Source organism: Aulonocara sp. 'chitande type north' Nkhata Bay, linkage group LG12, assembly GCF_057382095.1.
Source record: "Aulonocara sp. 'chitande type north' Nkhata Bay isolate Kocher_YH1m ecotype deep benthic linkage group LG12, A_spYH_male_GT1.1, whole genome shotgun sequence".
Classification (NCBI taxonomy): Eukaryota; Metazoa; Chordata; class Actinopteri; order Cichliformes; family Cichlidae; genus Aulonocara; species Aulonocara sp. 'chitande type north' Nkhata Bay.
The window spans coordinates 26,790,469-26,810,418 of record NC_141355.1 but is presented as its reverse complement, the minus strand read 5'-3'; the positions used below and the strand labels follow the sequence as shown (position 1 = coordinate 26,810,418).

General features: G+C 40.6%; 1 protein-coding gene across 1 annotated transcript; it reads left to right on the top strand.

The window, feature by feature from the left end:
- The first annotated feature begins 2,925 nt into the window (after positions 1-2,925).
- Positions 2,926-19,884, top strand: plcxd3 (phosphatidylinositol-specific phospholipase C, X domain containing 3). The gene is made up of 6 exons (XM_086314691.1): positions 2,926-3,231; positions 13,204-13,460; positions 13,718-13,891; positions 15,384-15,559; positions 16,025-16,126; positions 17,123-19,884. Exons 1-6 carry the CDS (start codon positions 3,129-3,131, stop codon positions 17,277-17,279), a joined length of 969 nt encoding a protein of 322 aa, XP_086170817.1. The 5' UTR covers positions 2,926-3,128; the 3' UTR covers positions 17,280-19,884.
- The last annotated feature ends 66 nt before the right edge of the window (positions 19,885-19,950 follow it).

Genomic DNA, 19,950 nt, shown 5'->3' with positions numbered 1-19,950 from the left:
GAGTGAAGCAAACTACGTTTTTCTTTCTTTTTGAATAAGAATCTTGAAACCAGCAGATGTGTTTTCAAGTGATTTAGCTCATCGAGAGTTTTTGACGCACTACAGGTTAAAGCTTTGTGTGTATGGATGGTGGGCTTAATGTTTACATTCTCGATTTGATTTTTCCACTCGGGCAGAGAGGTGCTGGCATAACCAGAGGCCCGTTACATAACCTGCGAATTCAGCCAGTAGGCTTTTGGGTTCAAGGAGATCAACTGGGTTGGATCATCAAGCAGAAAAATGGAAGAAAGTGACAGGGGCTCCAGCCACCGGCTGTTGATGTTAATCCAGCACACTCCTTCATGAGTCAGACCAAAGCAATACTCCATAAGCCCTTGTAACCTAGTTCTCATACTTGTACTTGAATTCACTGAAGAGGGAATTTGAAGAACGGGTTTTCAAGATTTAGTTAAAGATAAGATAAGATAACCTTTATTAGTCCCACACGTGGGAAATTTGTTTTGTCACAGCAGGAAGTGGACAGTGCAAAAGTTATGAGGCAAAAATTAGAATACAATAAGAATAAATACAGTACACAACTGTACAGAATAGAATAAAATAAAATACTATATACAGTAGAATAAAATAAAATAAATATACAATAAGATAAAAATAGAATACAAATACAAATACTATATACAACTGAGTAAAAATACAACGATGACAGAAAGGATTATTGCACTTAGTATTATTGCATATGTATGGATGTGTGTGCTTGATCAGTTAAAGTCTTTATTATGGAGTCTGACAGCAGTGGGGAGGAAAGACCTGCGAAATCTCTCCGTCCCACACCGTGGGTGCCGCAGTCTCCCACTGAAGGAGCTGCTCAGTGCTGTCACAGTCTGCTGCATGGGGTGAGAGATGTTGTCCATCAGGGATGACAGCTTAGCCGCCGTTCTCCTGTCACTCACCACCTCCACTGGGTCCAGAGGGCATCCTAGAACAGAGCTGGCCCTTCGGATCACCCTGTTCAGTCTCTTCCTGTCCCCAGCAGAGATGCTGCCGCCCCAGCAGACCACGCCATAAAAGATAGCAGAAGCCACAACAGAGTCATAGAATTTCTTCAGGAGTGGGCCCTCCACTCCAAACGACCTGAGTCTCCGCAGCAGGTACAGCCTGCTCTGCCCTTTCCTGTAGAGGGCGTCTGAGTTATGAGTCCAGTCCAGTCTATTGTTCAGATGAACACCAAGGTACCTGTAGCTGTCCACAGCCTCAATGTCCATACCTTGGATGTTCAGTGGTTGCAGTGGAGAATGCTTGTGCCTGCGGAAGTCTACCACCAGTTCCTTGGTTTTACTGGCATTGATCTGGAGGTAGTTCAGCTGGCACCAGTCCACAAAGTCTTGGGTCAGACCTCTGTACTCCTTGTCGTCCCCATCAGTGATGAGGCCGACTATTGCAGAGTCATCAGAGAACTTCTGCAGGAAGCACTGGGTGGAATTGTGGGAGAAGTCTGCAGTGTAGATGGTGAAGAGGAACGGAGCCAGAACCGTTCCCTGTGGGGCCCCCGTACTGCAGACGACCCTGTCCGACACACAGCCCTGAGTCCTCACATACTGTGGTCGGTCGGTGAGGTAGTCCAGGATCCAGGTAGTGAGGTGATGGTCCACTCCAGAGTTCACCAGCTTGTCCTTTAGAACCGAGGGAAGAATGGTGTTGAAGGCACTGGAGAAATCAAAGAACATGATTCTCACAGTGCTTCCAGCGGTCTCCAGGTGAGCGAGGGAACGATGTAGGAGGTGAATGACGGCATCATCATTAAAGGGACAGAAGTCCTTTTTTAAGGTTCAGGTTTGTGGCAACCAACCCGGTTTGTGGCAACCAACCCGAAATATTGTTGAAAGCTGACTCTGACATTAACAGCTGTCATGAATTAGACATTTTATTTTATATGATGGCAATTCAGATCCCTTTTTTTCTTTTTAAATATGTATATTGTTCATTTGAACACTGGGTTTAAGGTCAACCAAGGCAAAGCCTATTATTTGAGAGACCTATGTTTATATTGGGAGACATGGCAGTGATTAGTGATTATGCACAGTATTTATGACAATATTGATCTTTTTTCTGTGCTTTTGCTGGCAATGGTTTGATAAACCGTTCCTCTCGTGACACTCCTCCAAACACATAATTGTAGAAAACACAACCAGATGGGAAAACGACAACAACAAAAAAACCTGATTTTGGCAGAGAAGTCAGTCATCTACTTTGCTGTCATTTAGGTAATAAATTCCGTGGAGTGTCTGGACATGATACAGACCATGAAAGAAAAGGTTTTGTATATTCTCCATCTTTATACCATTACAACCTATTTTCTGAATGACTCGTGTTAAGCTGGCCAGCCAGCTGATTGTAATCACACTGATTATGCAGAATGGGTCATTTTCATATAGCTTTCAGTGATTCAAGTGCATGACCTTAGCTCAGACATAGGTTAACTAGGAATTAGAATTTAATCTGTGACCATCTTATGTTAAAACCCTACACTAACTGAACCTTTTTGGATAATGCACATATCCAGTCCTCTAAAAAGATGGCTTTAAATGTCCAAAATGTTCTAACCTCAGTAAAAGCATGTCTTGAATTATGGAATCAGCTTGGCAGACCTTTTTACATAGGCTATTCATATCCAACTATGTGGTTCCAAAATATTTAACATGCTGCCCTCATGTGGGGGTGTTCTGGCAACCTTATGGGTTTGTGTAGTCTAGCATTCATGCTCTGTGCATTAATGCTAAAAACATGAGATGATTATATGTTGCCTTTTATTTTGTAAGTGACTAGTACTGAAACATACCCATTGCGGCGTTTAGGCTATGTTACTATTGGGCGACTAACCGCCGAATGTTGCCATATTTAGATCCATCCAACCGCATTTTCATAAATGTGCAACACGCCTATGTGTGCTGCTGGGGGGGCTGACTTCTCGGTCGCGCAGTTGTGTCTGTGTGTGTGCGTGAGATAGGGATGCTGAGAGAAAGTGAGGCAGGGCGCGAGTGTGTCTGTGTGTAGAGAGAAAGAGAGAGCGCGCGCTCCAGGTTGGCGCAGGCACCGGTCAGGGAGAACGGAGCGTTGTGCAAGGTGGAAGCATGGCTTCGTCTCACGGGAGAAGCGACCTGCGGTTCGCAGACTGGATGGCAAGTTTACCGCAGAGCATGCACACTATCCCGCTCACCAACCTGGCTATTCCCGGTAAGTGTTTTTTTTTTTTTTTAAGACCTTGTCCAAGTGTAATCGGATGAGGAGGATGCCCGTGTCTTTTTAACCTCGCGCATTGCGTACAGCTTTTCTAGTAGATTAGAAATGCACAAATTGACAGTTTCAGATTTGTGTTTTACCGCTTCCTAAACTTGAATTGTGCATTTAATACAACCGTCACTTTCGTTGCACCTCGTTGGAACAAAGGGTAAGACCTGTTGCGCAACCAAAGAAGTACTATGTATTTATAATAGTTCAGTTGCTTGTGTTGCGATCACCTGTCTAACGGTTATCAAAATACCCAGCTGTCGTGTTCGTTCTCCGGCCGAGTAAGTATGCACTTAGAAAATAATGATAATAAAGAAAAGGGTCATCTAGAACCACTCTATAGGTTCAGAATAGATGAGCCACGCTGCTCTGTTTGTGCTTTTATGCTGGGGTGGTGGCCACAGGGAGACGGAGTGGGATGGGTGCCGTCTGCACACTCAGATGATCACAGCGCATCCCATTGAAAATGTGCTGTCGGACCTTTATCCAATCAGTGTGCCGGTCTTTTTAACTCCATTCAAATGGGAAATGCTGGTTGTATAGCCCACCACTGATCTGACTGATAGAATGTCTTATTAGCAGCCAGTTAAATCCATATTCACTGCCTAGCGATTATCACACCTCCACACAAAGCGATTCGATTCTTCATTCTTGTGAATTTCTAATCCTTTGTGCTTCATTCCCTTTCCCCCTCCTTTCTGTCTCACTTTCACTCTTCCGCTCTCTGTCTTTTTCTTGCTGAACTCCCAATACCTGAGGTGTTTATTGGTTGGCATGTGCAACATTGCATTTCACATGCAGATGGATTAGTGGTTGATGTCCAGGGCACGGCATATGACCAAATATGATCACAGCTTTTAAGGATGCCAAGACACATGCAGTCAAATTAGATGTAATGGAATACAAATAAGGACTGGAACAACATAGTATGCATAATCTATGCTTGTAATTTTGCTGAATCATGTGCTGTGCGGAATCACAGTTCATCCATGCCAAGACAGCATGGGAACATGCTCTGTCCCTTTTAATTAGGCATTAATATCTCTCATTGGTTCTGTGGCCTGCAGCTCAGCTGAGGATAGCTCAGTTTATCCTTCATTTGGATACAGATTCTGTAAACATCCACCAAATCTTTGCACTTTCTTGTGTTTGCCTGCACATATTTGCCAAGAAACTCCAGAACACACAGGATTTCTATCCAAGCTCATTATAGCAACAACCATGTGTTCCTATTGGAGTGTACGTCCGAGTTCTTTCAAAAGTGTGCATCTCATATCACATTCTTTTGTCTCATCATTGAACGCAGCATTAAGCCTTTGTTCAAGCAGGAATAAAACTGGGACAGACAAGAAACAAAAAGGATGGGCGATTCATTTCCTCAAACAAGTCTCATAGCTCCACTTAATTGGAAGAATATTATTTCCAGGATGTTACTGGAAAATGCTGCTGTACAAAACTTATTATACAACCGCTGCTGCCTGTTTCTTAGTTTATTTTTCTGTGCTCACTTTTTCAAAATAGCAATTCACCTACCGCAGAGCTTGAAATATCCAGGGAAAAGTAGTACTTTACAGTGTAGGATAATGTGATGGCTGCTACTCCGCTGTTGCCAGAAAACTTCACAGTCTAGCTGTTAGCACACATAACCATCTGAATGATTGACAGTTTATTTTAGGGTACTGAGGTGGCAGATTCATTACTGTCGGATTTTTTTAATATATATATAATGTTTTAACAGCATTTGCTGTGCTTCAAGTAACTGGTTAATGAGCTAATGCTGCCAAATTATTTGTGCATATAGCACATTAAAGATACTCAAAGTAGCAGGTGTTTGATGGCTACAACAGCTGTATAACAGATGTGTAACAGATTGCATGTGCTTACCTGTTACATTTGAGTGGTTCAACCTGCAAAATCTTGTTATGAAAGCAGTTTATATGCTACAGTACATATGATGCTGACTGTGGTTGTTCACTCATTTTAAATTCCTGCTATTTCTTGTTACTTTGTGTGATTGATGGACAATTCAAAAAATTACAATGAGACTGATCCAGTGACGGTAAACTTAGCAATGTCACCTACCTCTGTCAAGTGAACTTAAATACAGGTTATTTACAGTATTTAAATATGAGAGATATTAACAGATAAAAATCTGTTTTCATTTAGAGACACTTAATGAGATTGCACGGCTAGATCCATAAAGTTTTGGACACAGACACAATTTTTGTTCTGTCCATCTGCACTGTAAAGTGTCATCCAATGAATTTTGCTGTGCAACGTATTCCCATGCATAAGGAGCCTCCAACATATTTAATAAACGATGTTGTATACTATGAATCTTGGACAAAATATCAGGTGTATGTTCTCAGAGCAGCCAGAGTAAGAAATGAGGGTTGAAAAAAACACAGCATTTTTTTATCCTGAGAGATGGTTGCAAAGGAAAGTATTCCTTAACGTTTTGCTCTTCCAGGTAAGGGGCAAAACACTGCAAAGTCTGATCCTGAATGCCAACAACATGGTCGAGACAATCTGAAATAGAGGAATGATCAATTTTGTCAAACTTAGCAGGCCCAGCTGAATTGAAATTGCATGATTTACCGAGTTCAAAAACACATGTGAATCATTTGACACTTAAAGGAGAGCTGACTCAGTGTGGTTGTGAAACCTGGAGAAGATTTGTCCAGAAAAAAGAAATGAGCTGTGCACAGAGCTTTTTCTTTCATTCTAGAATTACAGTATATAACAATAGTACTGAGGAAGGGTGTTATCTGAGGGAGTCAGATTTAGATGTTTTTAACTGGATGACACTGGGACAGCTCTTGTCCAGTTTATTTGGAATAACTGCACATTTCTAATTTGTTTGTTTGTTTGTTTGTTTTATGCTATGACTCATGACTGAGCACAGTTGCGTTGTGGCTGTTTGATTAATTATGTGAGAATAATACATGCTCTCATTTTCTTAATCCTGCTAATCCACTGCAGACTACGTTGTTTGAGACCTAAGAACATGGTAGCACTTAGGCATGACTCAGCTTTCTGCATTGTCCCTACATGCCACTTTGGCCTCCGGCTGTGCCGACATATCGCATCTATAAAAGTCAAATGGCTTGTGCCTATACTAATTGGAACTAGGTTGAAGGGCTGTGCAGGAGAGGAAAGAAAGACTTAGTAGAATATTAAATATTTGGGTCATTGAAGGGAGAGATGGTGAGGGAGAGGGAGCAGCTACCTTTCTTGTTTTACCCAGGCTGATTAGTGTTTGACTCTTTTCCTGTGGCTACTGTTAAATCTGCCAGGTGAGGGCTGCAGACTGGCTGGCATTCCTCTCAGCAAGACGGTCAGCAGAAAGGTGTGCCACCAGAGATACTGTGAATTTCTTTCTCTGTCACCATGAAACGAGCTTAAGAGGGGGAAGGGAAGATCTGTCACGTTTTTACTACCATAGTAATTAAATGGATTTTCAGTACTTTGTGTGGTGGTAGGTGTATAATTTGAACTATGTGCTCACTGGCATGTACAATATCTGTGTCGTGCAGGTGTGCATGACAACTAAATGAATCAGCACTATAGTGGCAACACAGTATTAGTCACTTATTATGAAATGCTTTTTATGGGTTTATTTAAGCACCTAAAATATTCAAATGTATTGTCTTAATAAATTGAACTGGTGAGTGAAACCATATCGTTCTGGATCGTTAAAGCTACATTAATTAATATTCAGCGATTATGAATCAGAAGAACTGCAAAATAGACTGCTAGCATGCAATTTATATACATTGTACATTTATTATTTATATTATTTTTGCCTTAAACAAAGACTTTAGAACTAGCAGCTGTAACCCGTTTACATAGACTTTCTCAGTTACTTTAGAAAGCGATGCAATCTCAACTTTTAGGTTTTTTTTACTGTTTATTTCTTATTTCAGAGTACAATGATTAAATGGTGCATCATTCTATTGTGATAATTTGGTCAACACACTTTTTAAGTACTTTATTTACTTCACACCCATGGCCGGTTTCAAATCACCAATTAACCTAACGTCTTTGGACTGTGGGAGGCAGCCTGGAGAAAACCCACTCAAACACAGGGAGGACATGCAATCTTGTCCTCCCTGTGTCCTCCCTTGCTGTGAGGCAAAAGTACTAAGCACTATAACACCGTGCCGTCCCATTCCATTCCATGCAGATAATATTGATTATTTTAATACCGGGGAAGAAGGCTGATTTACACTTCTCTATACTACATTTTCAGGCTCAGGGGAGCCATTCTTCACCTCCTGAGTAACAGCTCAAGGCTTTAGGTAAGCAATGAATAGCATGAATTACCAAGGGGGATGGGTGAAGGCAGTGGTATTAGGTTAAGATAGTCTTGCGAGAAATAACAACCAATCCACTGTAAGAAGAGGCATCTTGAGTTTCAGTGGTTCCCTCTGGATAGAGAAAAAGGCTTGCCCTGGACTTTTAGCTGTAAAAGGCCATTAGTCCCCTGATTAGATCACTTTGACGCCACTTAAACCCCTATAGAGCAAGATGGATGAATGGTATTAGATGCCAAGATAAACACTGGTAGTGCGGATGTTTGAAGAGGAGGAGTCAGTCAACTCAAAGCCACTGAAAAACAGGATATAATGTGCAATACAAAAGCAAAAGGGGGGTCTTTGTTAGAGAGAGAGAGAGAGAGAATGCCCATCTTAGAGCTATTTCCTGCCATGGCTCTTTATCTGTGAATCAAGACCCTCCTTAATCTGAGTGAAATTTTGTTTTGCCAAAGATATTGTGTGCATCTTGCTTGTTTGGAGCTCATGAGGATTTTACAGTTAGCAGTTTTGCAAAAAATTCCCTCGTTTGCAGTATTGTATTATGCTGATGCATGATACTCATAATTAGCCACTCATTAGCCAACATCATATATTTGTGGAGTTTTCACTTTTATAAGTTGCTTAAAGAAAATTAAAAAAAATATTGTAGAATCCAAAAGAAATGGTTCAGTGTGGAATTCTCCACTGGCTCGTTTTCCCACCATTTGCAGTTAATTGCATTTCCAGCAGAGACACTTATCTTAATAGTCACATAGTCTCAAAGTCAAATAATTCAGCCTCATCAGAAATACAGTGTGCACACTAATGCTCAAACAAGATGGAGAAAATAAAGTGTTAAGACAGGAGAAAAGGAACTGGAGAGTTTGAAAAATAGATGCAAAGAGTAACACTTGCAGAATTACTGTAAAAAAAAAAAAAGAAGTGTAAATGACAAAATTATGTAGAGTCAGAAGCCTATATCTATCTTGTAGTAACATTTAGCTCATCTCCATCCTGTCAGTTTTCATTCTCTTCTCATTTTTCTTCTTCTCTTCTCCTCTTTCCTCTACTCAGCATCCTAAAATAGATCTAAAAAGGGTGGAGAGTGGTAATGTTTTGTAATGAAAAAGGGCACAAACCACCAGTGGTTCTCTCTGAATGCTCTGCTCTCATTCAGTCAGAATGACTCAGTTAACAAAGGTCAATTCTCTAAGGTAACAGTAGCAGCACCCAGCACCACTGTCATCAACACTGTCATCATCATCACTCTGTTTCACCTTGTTGAAGTCTTTTTTGTTGTCTCTGTGGCACTCTTGTTCATCTTCTCTCTTTGCAGTTTGAGACTCTTCTTCTTGTGTGCGGCTGATATTTACATGTCGGAGAAAAGAGTTCCCTAAGTTTGCTTTCCAATGAAAGTGCTACACAAGTGACATCTACTTGTATTATTCTGGGATATGTTTTTTTTCAGGGTGCTTTAGTTTTTTCTGTGTACACATCTTCAATTTTATCAAAGTTAAAGTGATCAAACAGCTTGACAGTAGTTTGTTTGGATATTGTTTGCGGTAGGTAATTCATATCAAACACTGGACTCTATTCCCCATTAATGCCTTTCCCAGTAATTGCATATTTTAAATACAGAGAGGAATGTTCATTCTCATGGCAGTAGCATGAAGATTTTGCGCATTTGTATATTATTGTAATTTACTGTCTGCATTTGGTGACAAAGATTATCCGGTCAGTGGTCTTTTTATTGATTTACCTGCTGCTTTTTTTTCATTCATCATGACACTCGATAGAAGTATCACAGTCACCGCACATTTGCACTCTGGTAAAAGCTAAGAAACAGCTGTACTTCTTAAGCAAACTTAAGTGGGCTGAATTCCTGTGTCAAGTTCTTGATAACATTTACAGAGGATCAGTGTAAAGCCTGGTAACTGGAAAAATCAGGAACTGGCACGAAATGTGCACATCCCAAGACCTGGAAACTGCAGGTGATTAATACTGCTCCGAATGTCACCAGTACCAATCTATGGAACATAAATGATAAACTATATAAGACAATCCACCCCAGTCACAACCTGTTATGTTGTATTTGCTTCTAAAGCTAAAATGAGAAGTATAAGAAGTTTAAAATCTTACACTTTGAAAGGAGAAGTTTTTTTGTCTCTGTAGACAAGTTTGAAATGACTCAGTTCTGAGCTGCTGTTGTTTGTTTTTGTGAGAATGAAAACTAATTGTGTGGATTGTATGTTTCAAAAACTGAAATGCTTCCACACATTTCCAAATGAATGTTTTTCCCTTGAGAAATGGCAGACCATCAAGGTGGAGCATAAACAATAATTAATCACATTCAGGGCTCAGGCATCATAATAGTATTGGAGTGAAGTTCTCACATTTCTGCAAATTCTCACAGATGTTCTGCACATTTGGCAAAAGATTTGGCCCTCCAGGGTTGATACTGTCTCAGCTTTTCCTGTGAGATTGTTTCTCTCTGCAACATGGCATCAACCATGGGCTTTTTGTCATACATATTTATAGAAGTATTTGTTAGCAATGCAAAACAAACCTCATTAGTTTCCCTCAGGTGCTAGGCTTTCATTAAAAACTAATAAAATATAGTTTGTTGCTAGATCCTTGGGGACTGTTAGATTTAATTTATATCTTATAACTGTTCTTCTTTCCCCAAACAGAACAACGCGTATCTCAAGGAGAGTGGCCTATGCAGCTTGATGGGTGTGTAGCTATTAGAAGTGTGTGTTGCAAAACTGAAACAATTATTCAGGTTATTGGTTAAAGGGCAGCAGCCACTTCAAGTGTAAATTAATTGTTTCAGTGATTTTTTTTCTTTTTAATTAAAGAAGGCCAAACTTACCTTTTCAAACATCTCATATGTGAAGATTTGCTTACTTATTTTTACTTGTATACATTGTGAAGAGGTATTTGCCCCCTTTCCTAAATGTCTTCTTCTTCTGTTATTCATATTTATCAAACAGATGTTAATTAGACAAAATTAAGTTGTAATAGTTGTAAACTTTCCCAAGACTGGCCAGCCTAAATTACTCCAAGAGGTCATCAACAACTCATCCAGTGGTCACAAAGAACCCAGAACAGCATGTAAAGACTCAGTTATGGTCAGTGTTTATGCTCTTTGCCAGAAAAATCCAGAAGGAGAATGTCCAGCTTGGTTGTGGAGCAGGACAATTTATTATCGTTTTGTTTATTCGTATTGTTGCCCTTGCTGCTTAACTAATTTCTCCTTGCGGGACCATAAAGTATTGCATTGAATTGAACTGATCTGAAACACACCAGCAAGTCCACCTCTCAGGGCAGGGATAGCTCAGTAGGTAGAGTGGTTGCCCCATGATCGGAAGGTCGGGGGTTCGATTCCCCTTAACAGCTACCCTGAGGTACCCCTGAGCAAGGTACCGTCCCTACACACTGCTCCCCGGGCGCCCAATGGCTGCCCACTGCTTCACTGAGTGAATGGGTTAAATGCAGAGAGCAATTTCCCCACGGGGCTCAATAAAGTACAATAATGTACACACTTCTTTCAAAGGCTCAAAAACCAACTTTGGCCTAGTCAAAATCTGGATTTAAATCTAACTGATATGTTTGGCATGACCCTGGTTTCATGTTCAGAAACCAACCATACAGTCATGTGAAAGAGTCATTGTCTATTATCACAAGTGGCTGATCAAATTTCTTGCTACCAAGGGTGGCATCGCCAGTTATTACGTTTAGGGGGCAATTACTTTTTTCACATGGGGCCATGTAGGTAGGGGTTGCTTCTACCCCGTGATAGATGAAATCATTATTTAAAGACAGCTTATTGTATTAACTCAGGTTATTGTTGTGTAATATTACAATTATTTAATGATCTGAAACATGTAAGCATGACAAATATGCCAAAAAAAGATGTCAAGATGGGGGCTTAAATAAATTACTTAAATTGTTTGACTTTTTCACCACACTGCAAGGGTCATTTCAGTAACAAGCGCCCTAAAGGCATCAGCAGTAGCGTAGTTTTCAACATTGACTGAATGACTGGATAATGAAAATAATTTTGCGATGATTATGATTTGTTGTTGCGCAACTTTGAGCCCTAAAAAGCAAAGATTTTCTGCAGAGGCAGCTGTTGGAGTCGGTTAAGGTCATGCTCTGCTACGCTGTGACCCTGGTGGTGCGGCTTAGCCAGTAGTGATGCGACTGCTGCCCTGCCCCAGGATTCAGCTGTCTACTCAGCTTATGGTCATTCGCTGTGCTGACTGTGAAGACCTAGCACCGCTATATAGATAGCTGAAGGTCAGTTCAGGCTCTGTGTCAGAGGGGTGGTGGTGGTAGAAGGTGAGGATGTGAAATGTAAAGGGGATAATGAAGAAGTCTCAGTGATTATGAGAGGAGCAGGAGATGTTAACTGCTCAAGCAGAACACACAACCTTCAGGTCTATTTTACAGCTGATCCTGAGTTTGTCTCAAGGAAATAGTTAAATGTCACAAAGGAATCACCATTCAGTGTACAGACTGGCTTACACAAATGTATTTTTTTCACCATTTCAATTTTAATACAACTAAGAAAACATCAACTGTATCACTGTTAATAACAAAATAAATATGCTTTTAGAGGTTTTTCACAGATTCCACTGCCTGTATTCATGTGACTTGTTTTATTTCCTGAGGCTTGTAGATGTCTGTATCTAAGATTTTTGCTGCCACTCCAAAATGATTGTGATCCCCAAGGCTCCAAAGATGACATTTGGAAAATTTCACAGCATGTATCTTTTCAGATACGGTTCCAGAGCTTGTCGGGAAAACTCTGACAGAAGACATAGACCTTTAAATTTTGATCATTCAGAGATATTGGTGAGAAGCGTAGTTGTGTGGAAGCAATTTAATGGCAGGTTCACTTGTTAAGCAAGTGTGTCTGAATTTAAGCAGGAATCCAAAACCAGGCATTTCACAGTTAGAGGTCTATCCTAGTTTAAAGCTTAGTTTAAAGTCTTCATATCCAGAGTGGATAAAATAGTTGTCATCCAGGTTGTAAATTTGTTAAGTCAAAGGCTGTAATTTTTCTTGATTCTTTATTTTGCCTTTAATTTACACCAAAACTCAGTTTTATCGGAAAAGGATAATATGTAAACGATAAAACTTTATTAGAGAATGACCATCAGGAATCTGATTTCCTTGGGATTCTGACAGGGACATAACTGGATTTAACTTTGAACTATTAGAGTATAAGTAAGATGGATGTGTGTATGTATGTGTGTATATATATATATATATATATATATATATATACACACACACACACACACACACACACACACACACACACACACACACACACACACACACACACACACACACATCCATCTTACTTATACTCTAATAGTTCAAAGTTAAATCCAGTTATGTCCCTGTCAGAATCCCAAGGAAATATATTTTCTTCTTCAAGCTGTCCGAGTTCATGATTTGCAACCTTGGATGCTGTTTTTCGTGTAGTTAGTTTTGTTACCTTGGTTTTGGGCTATTTCTCAGTAATGACCTCAACTTTCAGTCGTCTCCCACCAGAAACGACACCTGCAGTAGTCAGTATGCAGACTCATGTTTGTGTTTCCCCCAGGATCCCACGATTCCTTCAGTTTTTACATCGATGAGGCGTCTCCAGTGGGCCCCGAGCAGCCAGAGACGGTGCAGAACTTCGTTTCTGTTTTTGGCACGGTGGCCAAGAAGCTAATGAGGAAGTGGTTGGCTACACAGACTATGAACTTCACGAGCCAACTGGAGGCTGGGATCCGGTTCTTTGACCTGCGCATCTCCACCAAGCCCCGTGACCCTGAAAATGAGCTGTACTTCGCCCACGGGCTCTTCAGTGCCACGGTTAGAAAAGAGTAGAGTTTTGATGGTTTTTGATGTGATGACTGTTTAGCAATGCTTGTGGTTGCTAAGTGATATCTAACCATCTCTGTGTGTGTGGCAACATATTTATATTTGAGTGTAGACTGAGAGCCTAATTATACAAGGTCCTTCAGAGATTTGAAGTACACAGTTCACGGTCTGTATGTCTACATTTAATATCATCACTAAAGATTTTAATAATGTGCATATTTTGTTTTTTTTGTTGTTGTTTTTTTTAGGTCAGAGAAGGCCTAGAGCAGATCAGCAGTTTTCTGTCAGCTCATGCCAGAGAGGTGGTCTTCCTGGATTTCAACCACTTCTACGGCATGCAGAACCTGCACCATGAAAAACTGGTGACCATGCTAAAGGAGGTGTTTGGAGAGAAGCTCTGCCCTGTTGTTTTTGCTCAGGAGGTATAAATACACTTAACTTTTAACAGGGAGGAGGAGGGGTACGTGAAGTAGGAGCAGCTGAACATTTTTCTGATGCTTCTTTCGTCTTACCAAGAACATCTTATTTAGCTGAGTTCAAAAGACCTCAAGCAATTATTGTTTTCTCAGCACCGCACAACAGTGATTTTGTGTTTTGATCAGTACCGATGTAGAATTATGGTTATTACATCTCTAATCATAGTTCATTTTTTCACTCAGAATAATAATAATAATAATAATAATAATGGATTGGATTTATACAGTGCTTTTCAAGGCACCCAAAGCGCTTTACAATGCCACTATTCATTCACTCTCGCATTCACACACTGGTGGAGGCATGCTACGGTTGTAGCCACAGCTGCCCTGGGGCAGACTGACAGAAGCGAGGCTGCCATGCCCATTTGCTTAGGAGACAAGTAGAAAAGTCTCCCTAAGATGAGACTTTGCTCTTTGAAGGTTTTTCAGGGTTTTTTTTGTCTTTTTTCCCATCCAATTGTGGCCCATCTTCATCTCCCACCCTCCCCTGTAACTGAATAACCTAAAATAAGCAGTACCAGTTAGCCCTACAATTCATGAACTACCACAATCGCTGACACCACTCTAAGATGAGCACCTTCCTGTCAGGTGCAGCAGCTGAGTGAAAGAAAAAGAGGGCAAAAAGGCCAAGAGTGACTAGTAGGTTCTGAGAAAACAATGAGCTTCTCCTCAGTGTTTAATTTTGTAGACGGAGACCTGAGACTGTAAGTTTATCTGCCATTCCCTTGTCATCTCTATAGCCCACATTTGCTTTGCTATTCAAAGTTAATCCACTTCAGCACTGTTTTCCAGCACTTGTTTGGTCTATTTTAAGAACTAATATTCAGCTGCAAGCCCATTTTTCAAAAAAATAAATCAGCTCAAATAATCAGCTGGAAAAGAAGATGTGAAGTGTATGCGTCTTGGGATTCTGATGAAAAGGTGTATTTTTGCTGTAATTGACACTCCCTGAGGATCATCTAGCTCATTGCTGTTACCGGTTGCTTACGATTAATTAATATTGCTATCCAGCATTTCTTTCATCGGATGTAGCCAACAAAATGTGCTGCTGATGTCCAGCTATACACATAAGCATGTATTTGTAAGAATGCAACTTGTGGGAGACAGTCTCACTGTTTTTACGTCTGCAAAAATGCTTTCAGAAATGTATCATCACGTTAGAGTCAATGCAATTCACTTAAAATAGATTTTATATGTAGTTTGGTTCACTTACAGCTCTCTGTTGGTGTTTTATTGAGCCACTGACTTCAAAAATAACACATCTGACACCTTCTGTGATAAGTCAGTACTAAATATTGAAGATGCATCACTCTGAGAGAAATTCATTCATTCAGAATTAATTCAGAACTAAGCTGTCAATAAATCAGCTACCTGTTCAGGTTGTTTTATGTTCCTCAGTTTATAACCTCTTGCTACTATGAACACCTCCCTCACTCAGGTGAGTCTTCAGTATCTATGGGAGAAGGAGTACCAGGTGCTTGTCTTCTACCACCATCCCATGGCCCTGGAGGTGCCCTTCCTGTGGCCAGGCCAGATGATGCCTTCTCCCTGGGCCAACACCACTGACCCGGAGAAGCTGATTCAGTTTCTGCAGGCATCTATCACTGACCGCAGGTACATTTCATATTCATGAATCCAGTGTCTGCTACACAGAGGAAGAAATCAGATAAAATCTGTTGTGTTCCCCGCATAAATTTTTTAATCACTTTAATTAATGATCCATGTTTCATTAACTTGGTTTTATGTTTTGTAACTTTGCAAATGAGCCATAAGGATTAAACACAATGGATCTTTTTTATCATGATGTAGATATATTGCAGTGCTTAGAGGTCTGTACAAATAATTTGACTTGCTTTTGGCTCCTTTGCTTAACTTACTGATTTCATCAGCATGCTGCTACAAGTAAGCAGGCTTTAAAAAGATTAATTGCAGTTAATGCAAAGTAATTAATTCAAAGGTAAAGCAGTGAATTATATAAGAAGTAGCACTTCTGTAAAGCAAATATATTATGGTGACTATTAAAAAGGAAGAAAGTTACAGCAAAAGATAACATGTAAACCCTCAACGTTTCTCTTGCAGGAGGAAGGGGACATTCTTTGTCTCCCAGGTGGTTCTGACACCAAAAGCCAGCACTGTGATGAAGGGTGTGGCTAGTGGACTGAGAGAGACAATTACAGAAAGGTGTGCATGCTCATTTATGTGCATGTTTTTGTGCTCATGATCGCTATTATGCTAGGCCTAGCAAAAAATGCATTGTTACCACCAGTGGTGGCACACAGTCTTCTTCCACACATACACAGACGCTCAGTTTTGTGACCAGAGTTATGGAAACACCTCAGGCACCAGAGCCCACAGAAGTGATTTAGCCATAACAGCTCGCAACAAAAAAATCACAAGCGTGTGTACCCTGACAGATACACACTTTAGGAGTCAAATGTGAGTCATTGTGGCATTTTGTAACTACAACCAAAGGCATGGTGGTTTCTACAGGTATCCCCAGGCATTTGACACTGGCCTAATTCGAGTTATTGTTTTTCTTTCATCTTTTTTTTGTCTGGAACAACTGCCATAAACCAGAGGCAATTTTTCCTCACGTTATGTCTCCTCTTTTCAGTTATGGTACACAACTTTTTTTTAAATTATATTAATTTACCCTTAGCTTTGTCTGTGTTTCATTCCCTCTTAATGTCCCCAGTTTGTTAAAAGCATCAACAGCAAAAGCATCAATTTTCCTGGCATGAATTATTCATTTGATAATTCCACTATCAGCCTCTCTCACCAGGCATTTAGTTACTTTGATGTAGGCATCCTTCAGAATCCCATCCAAGCGTTTTGCACATAGACTGCCAGCGTTGGACTCAGCATAACAAGAAAGCAAACAACGAGGAGACAACGCGTAGATTTTATTTTTAATTTTTATGCAGAAAGCTGCTCTTCTTTGTTGCTCAGCTCACGTGAACATGTCCGGCATGTTCAGAGTGTCCTTCACGCAGCTGGTGTCTGGCTCGCAGACATCACATGCAGCATCACAGGGATCTTTTATCTCAGCACGCCCCTGTCCCCCTGTCTGTGTTTAACCAACTGTGAATCATCCCTTCCTCTCTTCCTTTTTTTGACATCATTTTTTTCCCCTTGCACTCTTTCCACTAACATGCTTTTTCTTTTCATTTCTCCCAGGGCTTTACCAGGTATGATGCAGTGGATCAGATCTCAAAGACCCGGGGAGAGCGGCATTAACATCATCACAGCTGATTTCGTGGAGCTTGGAGAATTCATCAGCGCCGTCATCACCCTCAATTATCACCTGGATGACGAAGACGACGATGCGACCTGAGAACCCGCAGCAGGCGTCAAGGAGTGCAGTCACCACCACTGATACTAGTGGTTGCGTCTGTGCTCTCACTCTTTTCTCTTTGGCATTTATTTCAGGAGGGGGAGCTAAACGGCTCCTTTCACTTTATTTAGGGCTATAGTGAGATGAGCGGTCAAATGGAAAAAGGAGATTGAGGAATTTCAAGTTGAGACTGGTAGACATAACGCTGATGTTCGGTTGGAGCACTTTGAGAGTGAGGTTTTGTTTTGCTTGTGTCCAGTTTTAGGGGATCCAAAAGATTTTTGATTATTTTGTTTGTTTTTTCAGGTAAAATGTTTATTTTCTTTACTCCCTGTGCTGTAAAAATCCCTGCTTTGTCCACTGATCAAATGCACTGTTTTCAGGCTTACCACTTCATCACGGGTAGGTTCCTCAGAGCATATCAACCGTCTGCTAAATGTATTGGTACATCAATCGTGGTATTCTAGTGACAGTGACAGTTTTTTCAGAGGCTGTTTATAATAAGTCTGTGTATCTCAAACTTTAGGCCGGTGTAAGTAGCTAGCAGTTGTATGTCTTGTTTGGCAAATCTGTCCAAGTGAATTCTCTCTCTTTTGTTTTTAACAATATGCATCTTTGGTCAGATCACTGCGGGTGTTTTTGAAAACGCCTCCAGCAGCTTGAATGCAGAGTGTGATTAAAAAGTGTTGTTCCAATGTGTTTATTCAATACATAGACAAAAACGAATCATTCCCATTTCTTTTTGAAACTGTATTCCCTCGTGGGATTTTCACCCAGTAAGTCTCCACTGAAGCCAGCTTGCAGCAATGGCGTTTATTAGACACCTGTGTACTCTAAAACTATTTATCGATAGATTAAAATGATTCATGCAGTAATTCAAAACCATATTGCAAGAGAGAGTGAGAGTGCAGCTTGGCTGGCCGACAAGTGTTCTAATCATGTAAGATGGATACACAGCGGTCTCTTGTGCATGAGCACTAAAACAGTAATTTTCACATTATCTGTTTGATTCATATTGCAAGACAAGCATCAGTTCTCACTGTTGGAAATGAAGTTGATGAAGCAAGACATTTCTAATGAGAAGGCATTCAGTGTGACTTTTTTTTTTTTGCATTCTGTCGTGGGTGTTGAGTCGTGATAGCCAAGTATAAAAATACAGTATATCTGGGTGCCACCGTCTGCATTTCCTTTGCTCATTGCTTGCCCCCAGTCTGCATGTATCTGCAGATATATGTCTGCATATATATATATATATATATATATATATTAGGGGTGCAACGATACACAAAATTCACGGTTCAGTTCGATACTTTGGTGTCACGGTTCGATATTTTTTCGATACAAAAAAAAATGTTCATGCCTTTTTAATTTGTCATTGATTAAATTTTCACGGCACATTCCGCACCACATCTCTGTGCGTCCATCATTTGTTTGAAGCCAGCTCACCTCCTGCAAATACTTTTCCGCTTCTTTTGTGGTTCGGACTCCTGACATTTCTTTGGAGGTGGAGGAACATCACAGTAATTGCTTAAAGGAGCTTCTTCGACATCTTTAAGAGTTCTAAACAAATGTCTGTCCTCCTCCTGAAAATCTTATGTACGCAAACACGCGTTGCAACTTCTTATCTTGTGCGTGTTTTTTATTTTGACAGCGAATGCGCACCTGCGGACCACTTATGTGCACCCCTGGTTATTTAGCTCGTCATATTGCAGCCACAGAAATTCTTTTGTCCATGAAACCATAAAGCTGCACTTTATTTTTGCCTTATAGTCTGATTTGTCATAACTTTTCCGTTTTGTGGTAAGCTTTTCTTTGGCTGTCACTTCTTCACCCTGACCTGTCTTATTTGGTCGGGACGTCGTCGATTTTGCGAGCCCTGTATCTGATTGAGGAATTACTCATCTTTGGAAAAGAGAGTTTATTACAGAGAAATGGCTCTTTCCAAAATAAAAGCTATACTATACGCTTCTTCTGGGCTATACTCTCAGCAGCATATTAAACATATCAGGTCCCCATAAGGAGAATCATGTGCTAACGGCTGTCTAAATGACTCGGGTAAAGTTTGTAGCATGCGTGCTTGTTGTTTTTGTCTGCTTCCACTTGTCTTTGCACTAGGATGATGTCGGCGTAAATGTGCAGTCATATTCGTTGTGTTCCCACTAGTGCTGTCAGCGTTAATCTCGTTGAAATGACGTTAACGCCACATCACGGCAAATCTCCGTTAACGAGCTACCGCGGATCGCCCCGTGCGTGGGGCTGGACGGCCAACACGTTAACGAGCTAACTGCGCTAACACACTAGTTCACACCAATGTAATTAAGCATTGCATGGCACTGAATGAGGGTGGGGAAGGTTCACTTTGCCATGTTGCAAGGAGAGCTTAACTTCTGTCTCGCTAGCTTGCCCTGCGCTCAGTGAATCTGCGTTCGACTACTCCACCTAGGCTGCACTGTCGAGCGCAGATCCACTGAGTGCTCAACACAGACAGCATCGTCAGAAGGAAAGTTGATAAAATAAATTACAAATTTTGTATTGTTCGATACATATGCGTACCGAACCGAAAGCACCGTATCGAACGGTTCAATATCGATACGAGTATTGTTGCACCCCTAATATATATATATATATATATATATATATATATATATATATATATATATATATATATATA